This window comes from Cupressus sempervirens, chromosome 8 (genome assembly GCF_028749045.1).
Source record: "Cupressus sempervirens isolate cs-2001-9-10 chromosome 8, ASM2874904v1, whole genome shotgun sequence".
In the NCBI taxonomy this organism is placed as follows: domain Eukaryota; kingdom Viridiplantae; phylum Streptophyta; class Pinopsida; order Cupressales; family Cupressaceae; genus Cupressus; species Cupressus sempervirens.
This window is the reverse complement of record NC_143125.1, coordinates 506,227,438-506,245,943: the sequence shown is the minus strand read 5'-3', so window position 1 is coordinate 506,245,943 and position 18,506 is coordinate 506,227,438. Positions and strand designations below refer to the sequence as shown.

General features: G+C 34.9%; 1 protein-coding gene across 2 annotated transcripts in view; it reads right to left on the bottom strand.

Moving 5' to 3' along the window:
* The window catches only part of SFR6 (sensitive to freezing 6), a 212,951-nt gene that overhangs the window by 27,776 nt on the left and 166,669 nt on the right, over positions 1-18,506 (bottom strand). For both annotated transcript variants that reach the window (XM_089798209.1, XM_089798210.1), the window contains one exon: positions 17,046-17,282. In XM_089798209.1, the coding sequence (XP_089654335.1) occupies positions 17,046-17,282 (237 nt within the window). The remainder of the gene's footprint in view (positions 1-17,045; positions 17,283-18,506) is intronic.

Here is an 18,506-nt window from a genome sequence, read left to right as displayed (position 1 = left end):
TAATGACAACTTCAAATTATAACATAAAGTTGATTTTCAAGAGAAAATAAAATAGGAGTTTTAAGCCCGTAATGAGAGTGAAGGATCATCAATGGTTTGGGAAGTCTTAATGCAAGAGCCTTATCCTTCTCCAAGGATATGTTATATGGAGACTTTATTTGTTTTCACTTGTTTTGGAGAGTTTTTAGTTTGAATCATTTTCTAGGATCAAAAACACTGGAGATGTTGAGCAACTTGACGAAAATCCATGATCACTTAGGGAGTCATCACAAGATTGTTAGAATATAAAGTCCACAATTATAACTAAGGGAGGGTGGGGGAATCAGTTATACAACTAATATCACAATTATGAACCTTATTAAACTTTAACCATAGAAGCAATATAATCAGAAACCACAACAAGATACTCATGCACAATAACACCAGATATGTTAACTAGGGAAACCAATGATTAGAGGGAAAACCCTGGTGTGGATGGTACCCACAAGATGATGTATTAATATAAATATTCCTTGTTAAGAGGATGGACCCTGTAAGGAGTCCATAACAACATTCAATACATATCAGTCCCTGTTAGGAGACTTCGAATCCCTATTAGGATATTCCAACCCTGTTAAGAAATGTGCCAACCCTATTAGGAGTTGTGGAAGACAGCTAGACCCACTACCCAAACAGCTTCAAGGGAAAGATCAATGAACCCACTGTCGAAATGATCTCTATATTATTCCTTGCAGAATAATAGAAATGAATAGTACTTCCTTCCTCTTTCTCTGTCCTGTCAATCGGACTTCTGCTCCTTCTGATCTTGTAACCAGATCACAAAACTCACATCCAATAATCCCTTTGATCGCTTACTCACATTCAATAAACACTCTACCCCTTTCGCACTTTGCACTCAATACGATACTTGATACACTTTTACAAACAAGGTAAACATCTTTCCCTTATAGCATATCTTCAAAATAATTCCTTGAGTCAACCTTGAGGCTTTCCCAATTAATTATAACAAGATAATTAACTAATTACAATTACAATAGCAGTGTCAGCTCACGGTATATACAACGCTTCACACGTGCGACTTAAGGACTTGTGCACTTGCTAACATCACCATCAGACTGTCCTTTGTCACTGGCTGACCACGCATCAATAGATTATATCATTGTCAAAGGATATAATGCAGACATCAGAAACGGCTTCTTAGGTACTCTCTCTCTCTCTGTACTGCTCTCTGTAAATCAAGTACAACTTTTGTACATCTTCGACTTAGGCTCTGCACATGTAACCTTGTCATCAAGACACTATATTGAACATGTCCGTGAACACACATCACCAAACAATCAAAACATTGTATGTACAACAAAGATTTGTCTGCTACTCTGTCAGTCCTCACAGACTTACTACTATGTTGACATCAATGACAAACACAGTCATGCATGCAACATGTCAATACTCTCCAATGCTTAGGATGCTCCCCCAATGTAGTATCATCAGTATTCATGCTAACAGATATTTTATTAGAGCTACATTGTATTTCAGAACAAGTTAGGAGCAACATCCCACCACAAATTTTCAGATCACTCTGGAGGCATCCATTGGTTGTGACTTGAAGAATTAGGGTTTCTAACCCTTACCTTGGGTCCATTCATAGAAGAAAGGAGTGACTTGACAAAGGAGTGATTTTATTCATATGACGCCTGCTAGGATTTGGTTGGCATTCTGATTTTTAAAGAAGATCTTTAGAATAGTCCTACTACATTTGGATCCATGTTTAATGCCTTTTGGGACATCCTTGCATATCTCACTTCCACAAATCCTAGCACTGCCATTACGGAGTATTTCTGGAGCGATTTATAGGTCATTAGATTGTAACATCTTTCTTGTTTGGAGAGATGGGTTCGCCCAGTTGGGGCATGTTTATCAACATCTTCTTGGCATACTTTCAAACTTGAATGACTGAAATAGGTAACAACACTATTGAGTTTGATTCGGCAAATAAGATCAGATATTATTATTGTTGATCTGTAATCTGCATATACATTACATCTGCAATCCCTATAATTTCATTATGTTTATGTTTTCTCTTAGAATATTGTGACAACAATGTTTCCATAAAATATGAAGGTTGTGTGGATGGTATAATATTCATTTTCTACTCAATCCTATCTAAATCGGCAATAGTTATATACTAGAAAAACATAAACCATAATCACATATCAGATAATAGTAGATTGTGTGCCAAAAGTTTGATCAAATGTCAAACATCCAAACTTAAGGAAAACAAATCAGGATTAGCAGGGGTTCTTACATTTTGGCTATGGGTGTATGAATACCTCAAATGGTACAGCTAAATGCAAATCTGTTGAAAGTAAAGCAATATTCATGGTGTAATCAAAGCAATAACCTTGTTGGGGCTGTGGATGTTGACTGACAGTCAGGCCCCATCCAAAATGCTTTCGAAGCATGCATGTCCTATGCAGGACTAACTACAGTGGGTCTTAGGAAACTTCCATTGGTTTTGTTGAGTGGTGAACAAACATACTTGCACACACATGAGTAATTGGTTCTTCCATTTTGAGTGCATATCCTAGTTGTTTGATAGGCAAAAAGGGAATTGATAAAGGATTCTAAGTCGTAGACTGCATGAGGGTTCTAAGTCCTAGATGTTATAGGATTTTAATCGCATTCACTGTTATGCAGATGTATATGTTTATTCAATATAGATTGAATTCTACAGAGTTCGATGATCTTTGTTTTATTACTATCTCACGATAATAATACTGAGATATGTATCAATATCAATTTTCTATGAAGCAATATCGATCTACTATAATATTGATATTGATATTGATCTGAGATATATTATAACAATATCGATTCACCATCAATATGTATCTGCAATAATATGAGGTTGCTGAGATAGGAATAATCAAAAAGGCCATATAATGGTCTTGCTCTGCATTTAATGATTCTGTACATTACTAAGTAATGGAACAACTTCACATATATAAGCTAACGCTGAGTCATGTCTCACATAGAGACATGGCTCTACGTGAAACCTTGAGATTTCACATACAGACATGTCTCTAGGTGAGACATGTCACTTAACTTATCATTAGTTTCCATTCTTAGTCATTCGATTATACTTTGTCTTGCTCTGCACTTAATGATTATGTACATTACTAAGTATTGGAACAACTTCACATAAATAACCTAACATTGAGTTGTTGTCGGTAAATTCTATATTGCAGCCAACGGGTAGAATTGTATCTGAAAGGGCGCATGACAGTTGAGTCACCCTTCGGGAAAGTATATGTACACCGTCCAAAAGGGACTTTGGAGCAGCACCATAATCATTGTAATCATCATAATCATATTGTAAGCATTGTAGTGCCTCTCGTGTTTGTAGTCTGTACCTTGTCTATTTTGATACGAGAGATACTTGATACTCTTATTTTGTACCTTATGATGACCCAAGGGTCGGATGTTATACTTTGACTTAGTTCCATAGATGCTATGCTGCTATGTTGTTCAGTTTATCATTTTGCATATTGATGCTATTTTGAGATGACAGTAGATCTATGATGATATCTAGTTTTATGGTTTATTGGACATATTTGTTGAGTATGTTATGAGATGGATTCTATGTTATGGTTATTTACTTCATTCTTGTATCTTTACGCTTTCTGTGAACGTGAGTGATGTAAATAGATTAAATAGGTATTTTAATACACGTTGCTTCGGCTATGATATTATATGCAATTGCACTTGATCGTGTGTTTTAGTGTGCAGGAATTATATCCTTGGCAGTGGCACATGGAGTTAGTGATTCAGCTATTCATATTTTGCCAATGTCGTCCCTGTATAGTCAACGTACCCTTATTTAGTTGTTTAAATCTAAACCTTTCGGTGATTAGTAAATCCGAACTCATCTGCATTATGTGATTAGACCAGTGAGCGTGTATGTGCATTTAGAAGTTCGCATTTGTCACAAAAGTGTTAAGTGATTTTCTTTGATTTTGGATTTTTGTGTTTTTAAATCTTTTCGGATTTAATTTTTGGCAGCTTTGCCTTAGGTGAATTTCCATTACGGATAATAACCTGTTTTCGTTTAGGTCAATTCGGAGTTTAGCTACTCTAGCTGGCTAATTTCCAAAATTGACTATTCACTCAAAAATGAATAAGTATTGGAAAAGTGAATTCATTATTCACTTCACTTTTTAGAAATAGAATTTTGAGAGCAAATTTGTAAATCCTCTTCTGAAGGATCCTTGTTTTGTTCGTTCTGGGAGCTGTGAGCGTGGGATCTGCGCAAGGTTGGTCTCGTTGGATTCGGCTCGGGGAGTTTATACTTTGTCGTCGTTTTCAACAGATTTGGCGGGTGGTTTATTTTATTGGGCGAGTTACCGTTTCGGCCCCTTTTTCTATTTGGTAGGGCTTTCTCATTTTGTTGTTTTCGCTCCGTTTCAGCTTCTGTTTCTTGTAGCAGTATGTTAGGAGGTTGAGAACTAGTGTTTCCCTCCATTTTTGTTTGCTAGTTCTACCCAGTTGGTCAGGTATGAACATTTTCCCTATTTTTGAAATGGGGGTTTGGGTTTTTGAGCCATTATGCTAGCTGTTTTTGCATACGATGTCTGATTTCGATTATTTTTGGATTTTAGGGGTTTTTGCACCCAAAGGTCAAATGGGTTTTAATCTCAAAAAATTTCCAAAATTTGGGGTTTCTTCCTCGTTTTGCGTACCGCCCTGTTTTCTCGAGTTTTCTTGGCACAATGTGGGTCGTGGACTTGGATGATCCATTTGGATATCCATCAGACCACTTTTACACTTTTTGTTGCATTGGGATGCATGTAGCATCCGTTATCCCGATTATGCTTTCGATTGATTAACTTTCTATTTGTGTTCTCATCCAGTCCTTGTGTTGATCTTCATGATGGTGGTGCACCACACACGAGTACAGTTGTCGGGTGACCTGCGGGGCCCGATCTTCCGTGCTATTTCTGGAAGTTATGATCATTAGGGTTGGGTTGGGAATTTGCATGCCTACGGGCACTCATCGTTGGATGAGCATGGGTAGGGTAGGGTAGCATATGGAGGGGGCTTCTATCTTGTAGCCTTGTGACCTTGTCCCATAGGGTTGGCGTGAAGAAGTTTTAAGTAAGTGATGATTTAATACAACATTGGATGGTAATAAAACTTAAGATAATGAAAAAGTTCTATGCGTTGGCCTTCAAGGGAGTACCTTGAGTGAGTGTCCGCATTCGTGTGATGGCCTCCAAGGGAGTACCTTGAGAGTGTTTCCACATGTGATCCGAGCTTGGGCTTTTGGATGCCAAGCGACTCTCAATGATGTCAGTCCCTACATAGTAGCCCATTGAGATGTCAAACCAGGACCTATAGTTTATGCATTGTTTATGTCTTGGATTCAGTCATCATACTGCTTGGCATGTGTGTTAGCCATGGATGTTGTTTTGCATGTTTGTGGTTGGATCATTATCTCCATCAGCACGACAGGTGTGGACCTACGGGTGCCACGTGGTTGGGAGGCGTAGCTAACTTCACCACTGCTAGGGACCGGTGTACAGAGACGGTCTTGTATCCTAGTGCGACCGTTGCTGGATGTGTTCACTTGGTACTTCGGTTTACGAAGTATGCTTCTTGTGATTTATGCTTTCATTGGGATGTTGTTTATCTTGTTTAGATGATCTAAGTTTTGACGCATTCCTTATTATATGATTAGCATGTGATAGGTGATGTTATCTATTTGCAGGTTTAGCTTCTGTTGTACTACTAGCATGTTAGATTTCCTTATGCTTTTGGTTATTAGCATGTTTAGTAGTGACGTCCCTATCATGACAATACCGATGATTTGATCGGTGGCTTGGGATGTTACGCGCAAGGGAATGGCTAGGGCCCACGATGGTCTTATGACGCCATTGACGGTTAGGAGGAACCACGTACTTAATTTTGTTGTTTTGTACATTCTGATGTTATTTCAGTTATTACAATGTTGCTTTAGTTCACTGCGATGTTCTTTCTGTACTTTTACTCTTATCTATTAGATGGTTAGATGTTGTTCTTTCCGTATTTCCTTATTTGATTCAAGGGTTCTTGCCTCAACATGTGGATCCGGTACTCCCCAATGTGGAGGTTCTGAACTCAGTTTTGCTCAATTTTTCCCCCTTGGTGTTTTTCTTAAGTGTTCTTGTGTTTCTATGGGCGAGCTTTTATCAACATGTGCAACAAAAAAATGTATCGCATGCCCATTGAAACTGTATCGTGCATCCCCAGATTCTATCACACGCCTCTTGGAGAAATATTGCGCAATACTGGAAAGTATCGCACCTCCTTATAAGAAATGTCATACGACACCCTTAAAGTGTCGCACACCTTCGGGAGAAGTATCGCCCAGTCACTGAAAATGTCGCCCTCCTTTAAAAATGTCGCGCGGTACTTTTTTGTGTTGTATTAAAGTATCGCCTAGTTTTTGTAAAAACCTGTGCAAGCGGGCAGCAAGCACTTTTCGGTCCGGTCCGAACTTTTTGAGAGTTGATTTGGATACCCTCTTCGGTGTTCTTCAACCCTATCATGTCACATTTTGATTCGAATTGTGTGTTTCCTTAGTCAGTCTCTTGAGGTTTTAAAATATATCATTTAAGTAATTCCTTATACTTATGATATATTTTGATATATGCGACGATTCATTTGAGATGGGTTTCAGACCTCTACAGACTAAGATAAAGATTCTAGAAAATTTCAGGGCTTCAAAAATCCAGACTTAGCCAAATTTCAGGGCTTCAGAATTTCGGACTTCGCCAATTTTCAAGAGTCAGCATTTGTCTATCAGCTTGGTTGATCTCATATGTCTTCTTATTTATGTTTTGGTTAGTAGTGGCGTTTGGAGATCCACTGGTGTTGGTTGATTGTCAGTCTTTCGTTGCGATCTTTATGATCTGTGTAGGTTGTTATCATGTGCACTTACACTTAGTGTTTTTTTTTTTTTTTTTTTTAACTCTTGCTTGTTTTTCATCCTTGTTTCCAAAGATCTCCGAGCAGGGCATTACAAGCATTGAAGTGCATATTGCATATATGAATAAAGTATTTGTTCTGTGTTATATCTTGTTATACTACATGCGATAAGTATCTTTTACCCTGTATAGTAAACATGAGTCATGTCTCAGAGAAAGATATGGCTCTAAGTGAAACCTTGAGTTTTCACGTATAGACATGTCTCTAGGTGACACGTCTCTTCACTTATCATTAGTTTTCATTCAAAGCCATTCGATTATACTTACTTTAGTGATATAATTGATTATATCTGCAATACACGTCATAATATATTGATATGAGTTATCGATTCACTTCAGCAATGATATGATTATTAATTAACCCAATATAATCAATCATGTATATGTATATAGTAATATGACTATTATTATATACATATACATAATCAGTGATAATTAAATCCATGATTATTAATCATTTATAGATAGCAGAGATTAATTATGATTACCGTAATCATAGCAGATAATCAGATCAGAATAATGTAAAGAATGGAGATCAAATGTGTTAATGCATTGGATCTCTGATAGAAACAAACTATAATTTCATACTGTGATAAATCAGATTACTTACTTGATCTCTCAGATTGTATATTGCAGATCTTAACCTTCAGAATAGTATTCTATGCTTGGAGAATCTTCTACTTGAATAAAGGATTGATAATCTGGTCTTCTATAATCTGCGAGAGATAGAGATCGCTGGGACTGCATATATGACTTGTGATTGATATATTTTTTGTCCCCACCGATGTAATGACAATATATAGACAATGAAGAGTCATGTCTCTACATGGGCATAACTGCTTGTTTTATTTCCTTAACAACTTAACATAATGCAAAAACATGATAATGATCGGCAGCAATAATATGCCCGATAGCAAATTATAACTCATAAATGAAACCTGATATGAACCGGTGATAGTCATATATTCAATAACAAATGGAACCCAATGTCAGTCGATGGCAGTAAGTATTGATTACATATATATATATATATAGACACACACACATGTGTTTTTATATATATATATATATATATATATATGTATATTCTTACCTGCAATATAACGTACAAAACCATATTCAAATGTTCAGTATTACTTCGACTAATGCTATACTTCAACACTCATTCTTAGCAAGGGAGAAGTAATAGACTCCTTAATAGTTACTAGAACACAAAATATCTATACATAACATATTATCTGACTTTAACACTCTGAAATAGTGGCTTGTCAAATAGTTAAAATCAACATGCTATAAACACTATCATAACATATATTATGATCTCTAATTGTCCAAAACAATATCTAGAGTAATCATAATACATTCATTATCAATGACTTCTGGCGTATCTAGAACAAACTGTCATGATAACAGGCCTATCATTTGCAAGATCGTCACCTTACAAAGATTACCTTCTGAATATATATATATATATATATATATGAAAGATGGTCATCTTTCATTACACATATGATGCAACTATTCAACTTTGAAGCATAAACACCTATAAATTGAAACTTAAGTTTAATATTCAAAAATTACAATTTGATCATATCAAGTTTACCTTTAAAATATTCCAATTAACATTGGCAAGAGGTTCACTAAGAATATCTATTGTTTGCTCATCAATCTTGATATACCATATCTCTGATTCAAAAACGGAATTTATAGATAACTGATTTATCTGAGTACAACATTGCATATGTCACTTTATGTATTCGAACTTTGGAAATGCATCACTCTCCATCTGATTCCTCACTATGGGATTCTCGTTCCACTTTATCTCTTTGTTCAACAACTTAAAATGCAAGATTTTCATCCTTTTCATACTTACTTTTGTGAGGGTTGCTTGAATTTTCTCCCGTTATAGATAGAAGTTATGAGTGTGACCAAATTTGTCACATTTGAAGCATTGTACTTTGGACCAATCTCTTTTCCTATGTGATTTGTTGAATCCCTTGTTGTCTTGATGAATTCCCTTTCTTTTTTCCTTATTATTGGTACTGGCTTGAAGAGCTTGAAATTCTCCCTCTTGATTTGAAATGATTCCTCTCGTAATTAATCTCGACTCTTCTTGAGTGCATTCGTTTTTTAGTAGTTCAAACTTCAAACTAAGGAAGATCTTATCGAGAACTTAGTCCATGAATAAATGTCTCCCAAAACAGTGGTAGTCCTTTTAGGTCTATAATGCTAAGTTCTTTGCAATCTACTTCATTTCCAATGGTCGCAAGTTGATCTTTTAAGTCTGAGATTCTTAGGGAGTAGGATGTAACAATTTTTCCACTATTCATCTTGACGTATAGTAGATCTTGCTTTATTACTAGCAATCTGCTTGTGTTATTAATTTTGAAAGTATTCTTTATAATGGAGAATATCTGAAAAAAAAATTTGAGACTCGTTATGGAAGGAAGAATATGATCCTTCACCAGGTCTATAATAATTTTCATGGCCTTGTTGTCTTTTCCATGTTGTTTTATATAGTTCATTTTCAGGAATAGATTTGTTTAATTTTATGTACTCTTCTCATTCCATTTCTCTTAGTACCATCATGACTCGAATTTTCCATGATGAAAAGTTTGATGCTCCCTCAAGTCTATCCTCTAATCTTACATGATTAACCATTTTGAATTTGAGGATAAAATTTTGTATATTGGTAAATCCAAGATTTTAGTTTTAATTCTTAATAATAGATTTTCCTATCAAAATGCTCTGATACCATGTTAATGCATACGATCTCTAATAGAAACAAACTATAATTTCATACTATGAGAAATCAGATTACTTACTTGATTTCAGATTGTATATTGCAGATCTTCAACTTCAGAATAGTATTCTATGCTTGGAGAATCTTCTAGTTGAATAAAGGATTGATAATCTGGTCTTCAATAATCTGCAAGCGATAGAGATCTCTGGGACTGCATATATGACTTGTAATTGATATATGTTTTGTCCCCACCGATGCAATGACAATATATACACAAGGAAGAGTCGTGTCCCCGTAGGACCATGACTCTATTTGGCCTTTGGCCATGTAGGGCCATGTCCCTACGTGGACATAACGGCTTGTTTTATTTCCTTAACAACTTAACATAATACAAAAACATGATAATGATCGGCGGCAGTAATATGCTCGATAGCAAATTATAACTCATAAATGAAACCCAATATGAATCGGTGATAGTCAAATACTCAATAACAAATGGAACCCGATCTGAGTCGGTGGCAATAAGTATTGATCACATATGTGTGTGTGCGCACATATAAACACGTGTGTGTATTATTCTAACCTGCAATATAATGTACAAAACCATATTCAAATGTTCAGTATTACTTTGATTGATGTTATACTTCAACAAAATGTTCAAGGTCGATAGGCCACTTATACATTTAATTACATCAGTTAGAACAATCCGACCGAAGCTACATATCTCTAACACTCCCTCTTAGCTAGAGAGGAGAACTTTTGGCCATAATATAAACACAATAGATCCACTCTTTGTGGGAAAGATATCACCTCATCGTAATATAAAAAGTCATGGTATATACATGGATATCAAGTCTCATGATATCCACCATAACCTTGAGTTAGATAAAGATATCACCTCACCATGATATCAAGAGTTATGGCATATCCACGGATATCAAGTCTCATGATATCCACCATAAACACACAAGGTAAAGATATTACCTCTTAGTAATATCAAGAGTAATGGCATGTCCACAAATATCAAGTCACATGATATTCACCATAACTCACCATATCCATTATGGTATGTGCACAAGCATCAAGTGACATGATACCTACCATAAGGATATTTTTTTCATGGCATATCCATAGATATTAAGTCATGCAATATCCACCATGAGTATCTCAATAATATCACTCATTATGGCTATTCATAGATATCAAGTCTCATGATAGTGTGGTTACTATTGTAAAGTCGTCACCTTACAATAACCAAAAGTACAACTATTCATCTTTGAAAGATTGTCACCTCTCAATGACATTCATAAGAGCCCATAAATCAATTAAGTCATGGAGTCATGCATATGACATCCACCGCGATTCATATCAATGGGTGGTTCCACCATGGCTACTCCTAGAGGGTGGAACAAGGGCTTTCACCTCAAAATTATCTCTCACAAAGAAGAATGCATTAAGGTACATCTCAAGAAATCACTGATGTTAAGACTGCCTTTCAATAAGGGCTTTGATCTCCACAATTCCAAGCTTGTCTCAAAAATGCATAAACTTCACTTTGGCAGGATTCTTTGTGAGAATTTTGATTGTTCGTTCTTCAGTGATAATATAACTTGACTAAATACTAGAGAAACCATTTCTCCATGGTCTACTTCCATTGAATCCCAATTGATATTTTCAAAATCAATAACTCTGATTCCTTGAGACAGTACTTTCCAGTTCAATTGATGAAGTGTTTATGCTCCTCAAGATATAACACCATCATCTTCATGTTGTTCAGAAATGACAACCTACAATGTTTATTACTACAACCAAGTGTAATCACTGGAAAGAATATAGAAGGCACTCTAAACACTATGATGGATTATCAGATTCCTTCTATAGATTAACTCTCCCTCTTCAAAGAAACATTTCAAACTAACAACTCAGTCTCATAGTAGCAATTATCAAGTTCTTTTCCTTATGCTTCTTGGTCCATCCAAAAAGCAATAAAGAGATTATCCAATGCAAATGAAGCAGAATGATTCACTATCATAGTTATAGCATAACTTGTTGAAGATAGTAGCTTGGGTCAAATAATTGTGAATGACTATAAGATCAATAGAATGATATAATTATATGCATGTATATATATCAATATACTTTGTGTATATTGATATATATTATATATACATACACATTTAATATTTGAAATTATATCATCATACAAATCTTATTGATGAAGCAAATTATCATTCACAAATCGGATTGAAACATAATATATTTGTTCCATGTATAAATCTGAGACTATTGATCTGCATTTGATTGATGTTAAAACAGTATAATTGTTATTTGATGAATATCGATCTAATTGATATTAGAAAACTCAATCACTTGTAATCAATAATGAATGTATATTTCAGCAATCAGAATTACATCTGATTAAAAAGCATTACACAATGAAGATAACAATCAGATCATTTTCGTATTTAATCTATGAAACGGTATGTATAAACACCGATATGTATTTATTATTAGTTTGGATAGCCATTGAGTTATGAAACGGTACAATGATGGAATTACATGTCTCCACATTGGTGACATCTCTATCATCCATTGAACCCGTCCAATGCAATATATATTCAAATTTGACCAATGATATGCAATGTATTTAAATCATTAGTGCAAAGCAATCTGAAGATCAGTCTCTCTTATTCATATTTAGAAATCAGTGATACAAATCTGAAACAATATAAGCATTATTACTATATGACTTCTCCACTATACTTAGGAGAGATTATTGTTTTTACTCGTGCTACAACTTGCAAGGAAATACAAAGACTAGTAAGAGCCACATCTGGAAAATTAAAAATTCATATTCATCTCTATCTGACATAAATATAAAAATCTTCTACATAAAAATTAAAAATTCATGTGCATTAATCAAGCATGGAATACTCATCTTTTATTTGAACAGAACATGTAGTCAGCAAAGAGAACCAAACGACCAAACATGCACCAAACAAGTACCAAAAATCAATGGACTTGGAATCTGCTGGAATAAGAATCACTGTTGTTGTTCCACCATCAAATGACTTCAAGCCTCGATCAGATCAAATCTCCAAACTTGAGGAATCAGTTGTAATTATTTGCAGTGATGAAGAAACTGTGGTGTCATGTTTATAATGCCTGCAGGAAACTTTAATGCCTTCAATTGACTATAATCTGCCAACTGTAATCACTACTAACATACCACCTTTCAAAATCAAGATGGTGTGAAGTTTTCAATCATGTCCTCCATTGAAAACATTTCATATTCCAATGCAAGAGGCATGAAATGAGCTCCTCAATAAATACGATCAACGCAAGTCATGTGGAGAATTTCATATAGTCTAGTCTATGATTCAAATTGTATTGGACTCCTTAGATAAATCATATTACTTCAAGACAGACTTATCACTTGTGATGACTAATGAATAAGCTGTAGTCATTTGATTATTGATCTTCTTCTTGCATTGATAATGCCAAGCACTACTTTTTTCTGTTTCATATATACTCTTGCCCTTGATTAATTTATGATTAATTGGTATTAATTGTTATATTAACAATTTGCTGATTATCTCATAATTCATTAGTTATCACAGGCTTCATAACCAATTTCCTTTGCTCATAAAAATATGTTTTGCTTCATGTCTTCTTAATTTGTATTCGATAATATTCTATTATCGAGATGATGTTTTATCTAGACATTCCTTTCTCAGTCTGTGTAACTGCAGCCGATCTACTTTCGACATTATTGCCCAAGCTCACAAGTATAGGAACCCTGCCTCCTCATCTGCAGAATCATTATGAATCACATCATTCCAGCCCAATCTGACACACACATGCAGAGTAGTCAACTAACATTGTTCCCAAGATATATGAATGTTGACCAGGTACATCAAACATCAACCACGGTGAACTCTTGCTCTCTGCAGAGTTATCCCATAAGGTTTGAGATTGAACACCAATCATGTTTAGATATCAGGAGCACATATAGTTTACAACTCATTATGACAGAAGCTCCCGGTGAATAAGATTAAGTAATCTCAGCAGCAGAATTAAATGAATAATATCCAGAATAAACATGGCACTGCCTGAGTGGAAATCATTCCTGGTACTATATTTGTGCGGCAAAAAAGGTTGACATCTCTTAGAATCTCTACCCACTTGGCTGTTGCCAATACTCATTACCAAGCTTGTACAGGAATTGGCTATGTCGCACGTTAGCAGACATCATACCCACACAAACTTACTTACCCAATAGTTTTAGTCACATTCATGGAATACTTCCTGTATTAGGAATGCATCGAGTCACAAATACTAATACAAGGTTATTTTGGACCAATTAATGATATGCTACCACTATGCCACATACACCTGTCTCCAGAAATTTGTAGAGAAACAGATGTTTTACTTTCAGCAGTGGCTACAACTGGAGGAAAGGCAGTGGGAATCTTTGTGTGCCTTTTAATTTGTGGATTTCACAGAGCAGATCCCTTTCAGTAACGAATACCCATTTTTATGGCACGATCTTGTGAAATCCTTACATAGTAAGCTCTTATAAGTTCATGATTTTTCCTATCCTACAATATTGTCATTAAGAATAGGGCTACCATGAATCACAAAAGAATTATTTAACCGCCATCTGTAGTGTATTTTCTATTAAGGGTAGTAAACATCGAACAACCCTTTATTTTCTTCTGTATTCCTAACCCTGATTGTTGATACTACTCCTATATATGCCCCCATCTTTCCTCAGGATTGCCAGTCCATGTCCAAGCATGGTTCCATTATCATGGAAGGTAACAAGTTCCCATAAATATTAATAATTTCAAAAAAATCCAATGGTTCCAGTTTGATAATTTTATCAATGTGTAAATATATTTCAGCAGTCCAAAAAACTGCATAAGATAATTCCCCAGTCATCCGTGTTATAGTTTATGGAATTATTCTTAACACTGAAATAAGTGTAGTCATAGTCGTTGGTCAATAAGAATGCCACTTCTCAAGACCAGGTTGGCAGTATTTGATTCTCGGACTCAGTTATTTGTCCATGGTGCCAATGATCGAACCTAACAATAAATTTCACTGCAAATCATTATTTCCATACTGCAATGAATATAGTGCAACGGCAGACAACAAAGAAAAACCCTTCATCAGTGTAAGGTTCGGCAGAAACCAATAGAATTTCCTATTCACGTACTAAAAACTAAAGTGGGTGTTATTATTAATTGTATGTAAGCTGCAGGTGCCTGCTTTCCAACAATAGGTGTCTCCATTTCCTGTAGTACTCCCCCAAGTTGTTTAATTTATTCCGTTCACCTCTCTGAATCGGTGATGACTTCAGAGTCTTACTTGCAATTGAGTGAGGTGTTCATGCAGTGTACTTTCTGGTACTTCAATTAAAGGCTCACACCCGATAAAATAAGCTTTGTAGCCAGAATGATAATGTGAGTGTCAGAAATATTCTTCCTCCATGCGTGCTCATAAATTTTCTTTTAAGCAGTTAGGCTTTACATAAGGAACCTTGCTCTAATACAATGTTAAATTTTGAACAAATTTAGATGTTATAGGATTTTAATTGTATTCACTGCTATGCAGATGCATCTGATTTTTTCAAAACACAGTTCAATGATCTTTGCGTTATCACTATCTCACAATAATAGTACTGAGATATGTATCAATATCAATTTGCTATGAACCAATAGTGATATATATTATAACAATATTGATTCACTATCAATATTGATCTGCAATAATATGAGGTTGCTGGGATAGGAATAATCAAAATGACTGAATACTTGTCTTGCTCTGCACTTAATGATTCTGTACATTGATAAGTATTGGAATGGCTTCACATATATAAGGTAACATTGAGTCGTGTCTCTATGTGAGACATGTCACTTATCATTAGTTACCATTCTAAGCCATTCGATTATACTTACTTCAGCGATATCATTGATTATATCTGCAATACACATCAAAATATCTTCATATGAATTATCGATTCACTTCAGTAATGATATGATAATTAGTTAGTCCACTATAATCAATCATGCATATATATTTAATAGTATGACTATTATTAGATACATATACATAATCAGTGATTAAATCACTGATTATTAATCATATATAGATAGGAGAGATAAATTATGATTAACATAATCATAACAGATAATCAGATCAGAATAATGTAAAGCATATAGATCAAATGTTCAAGGTTGATAGGCCACTTATACATTTGACAGCATCAGTTAGAATAATCTGACCAAAGCTATATATCTCTAACAACTTAGATTACGATTTTATTTCAAGTTGTTTAGTAGTAGCGGTTAGTAGAATGGGAGATATTTTGGATGCATCTTCGTTGAACTTGTTTAGACCATACCACTAGCTCTTGCTCATTGTAAAATTGTCTTGCATGGTCAACTAGCACATTCATAAGTTTAACTTCACTTATTGCTCGCACCATTGATTTGTATCAATGGATGCTGTTAATGGAATGGTTATACTTTGAATATCTCACATTTACCTTGGAAGATTTCCATTCCAAAGCTTTCGTTAGGCAATTCCAAGAAGATTTGTGTTTCTTGTCAGTCTAAGCTTTATAGTGATTCCCTTAAGGGAAATTTTTTTGGACCTTTAGTTGTTGTCTTTAATCCAACAGAGGGTTTGAAGTGAAGACTTGAAGCTTCAATTTGGACTGTACTGTTGTATTTTCAGGATTGTCAACATGAGAAGCAATTGATAAGAGTTTGCTGCAGGGCAATCTTCTAGTTGAATTGGAAAGTGGAATTAAAGCAAATTCACCAGATTGCACGGGAAAGTGTGATTTTATAGTGGAAACAATGATCACAGTACACTCTATGTTATCTGCAAAGTCGATTTAATGACACTTAGCATACTTCACGTAACAAGGCACATAGCTTGAAAAAAAGTTACAAAAAGATTTTTAAAATGTGCAAACAGTGAATGTAGCAACAATAATAAGAAAAAAATTGGTTTCTCACTTTGCTAACTCCAAATGATTGTTGAATACAAATCACATCTGCAAATAAATTTCAAACCCTAAACTGTTACAAAATACTTAAGAACTAGTCCAATTGATATATTCAACTTTATTATCCAACACACAAAATTGTTAGGTCTCAATCAAAGCAGTCACAAACTATATATTCTATAAACAAGAACTATATATATATATATGGTACATGCGTAATCATTAAGAAAGGCTTGCAAAGTTATTTTTAGCTAACCTGAATGCTAGGAACAAGAGCCGGATCAACAGTCATTGCATCCATTCCAAGGCTTGATAAGGTTTCACTAGAAGCCTGCCAGGGATCGGGTATTAGAGTTGCAGGGTTTATAAGAGCAGACTCTATGCCCTTTCCCAACATGTCAAGCAATAGCCTTGCTTGCATATCCAAAACAAGTGCTCGAACATCCTGGGCAACTGTTCCTTCAAGCAATCTGCACTTTATTCTATCCAAAGCCTGCAAAATTTAATAGATTATTGATTCATAAACAACACTGACCAACATGACCCGATAATAATTAACTTGTTAAAATTAAGATAAGACATTATCTGTTTACTGAAAATAGCATGTTGCAAGTCACATGTGAGAAAATAAACAGGTGGCTATAAACACATCAATGTCAATAATAATTGCAGCTTAGCCATAGTCATAATAGACATCTTAATTTTTCTTGCCCATCTTAAATGTATACAGTATAATTGAACAATTTTCTACAAGTATCATTAATACAACTTTAATCATATAGTCTGTATAGGTTTATAAATGTTCATGTTTAGAGAAAAGTAACATGAATCGGAATCGGATTGGAATTGGCAAGGCCGAATTGTATTGTGAATCGGCCATGAATCGGAATCGAATTGGCTACAAATCGGCAAATTTAAAAAACCCTTGAAATTTAGAAATTTTAACAATTTAAAACTTATTTCATACACACTTTATTGAATATAACTTAAAACCGGAGTAACGAGACTCGCCACAAATCAGGCAAGTCTCCCGAGTCAGCAAGTCTCACATGGCTTGCCGGGTCAAGATGACCCGTGACCCAGGCTCGGCAGGTCAGATGAGGTGACTCGCCTGACGTGTGAGTCAAGGCGTGACTCGCAGGTCAAGACTGACTTGACCCAGCCAAATTTTTATTTTTTTATTTTTTTATTTTGTTTAATAAGTTTCTAGAGGTTGGTATGAATAGTCTCAAGATTACAAAAGTTTTCTCTTTTATTATGTCTGTATTTTTGTACTGATTGAGAATGAATAACTTATAATAATTGACTCAATTTATCAATTTAGCCCATTATCCAAGGCTAAAAATAATATTTTAAATGCTTATAACACTGAAATGGTCTCTTCAAACTTTGGGATTTGGATTCTTATCCATTGCTTATTCAATTGCCTGGAATGACAGGAATCAAGATTAGTCCAGTTTTTAGAATTTCCTGCAATTTTTGTAATAATGTTTTCAGTTTCCTTTCCTTGACCAAATTAATTTAAATCCAATGTGTGAAGAGTGTTGAACTTAAAGGCCTGAATCATGTGTGTTTGGTTATGGTTCTTAATTAACTAGTTCCTAGGAAGTTTTCAATCCTTTCCTCAACCATTGACTATTTTTGAATGGTTTTTTCCATCAGATTTAACTTTTAAGTCTCAACTCTAGATGAGACCAAATAAACATCCATAGAAAAA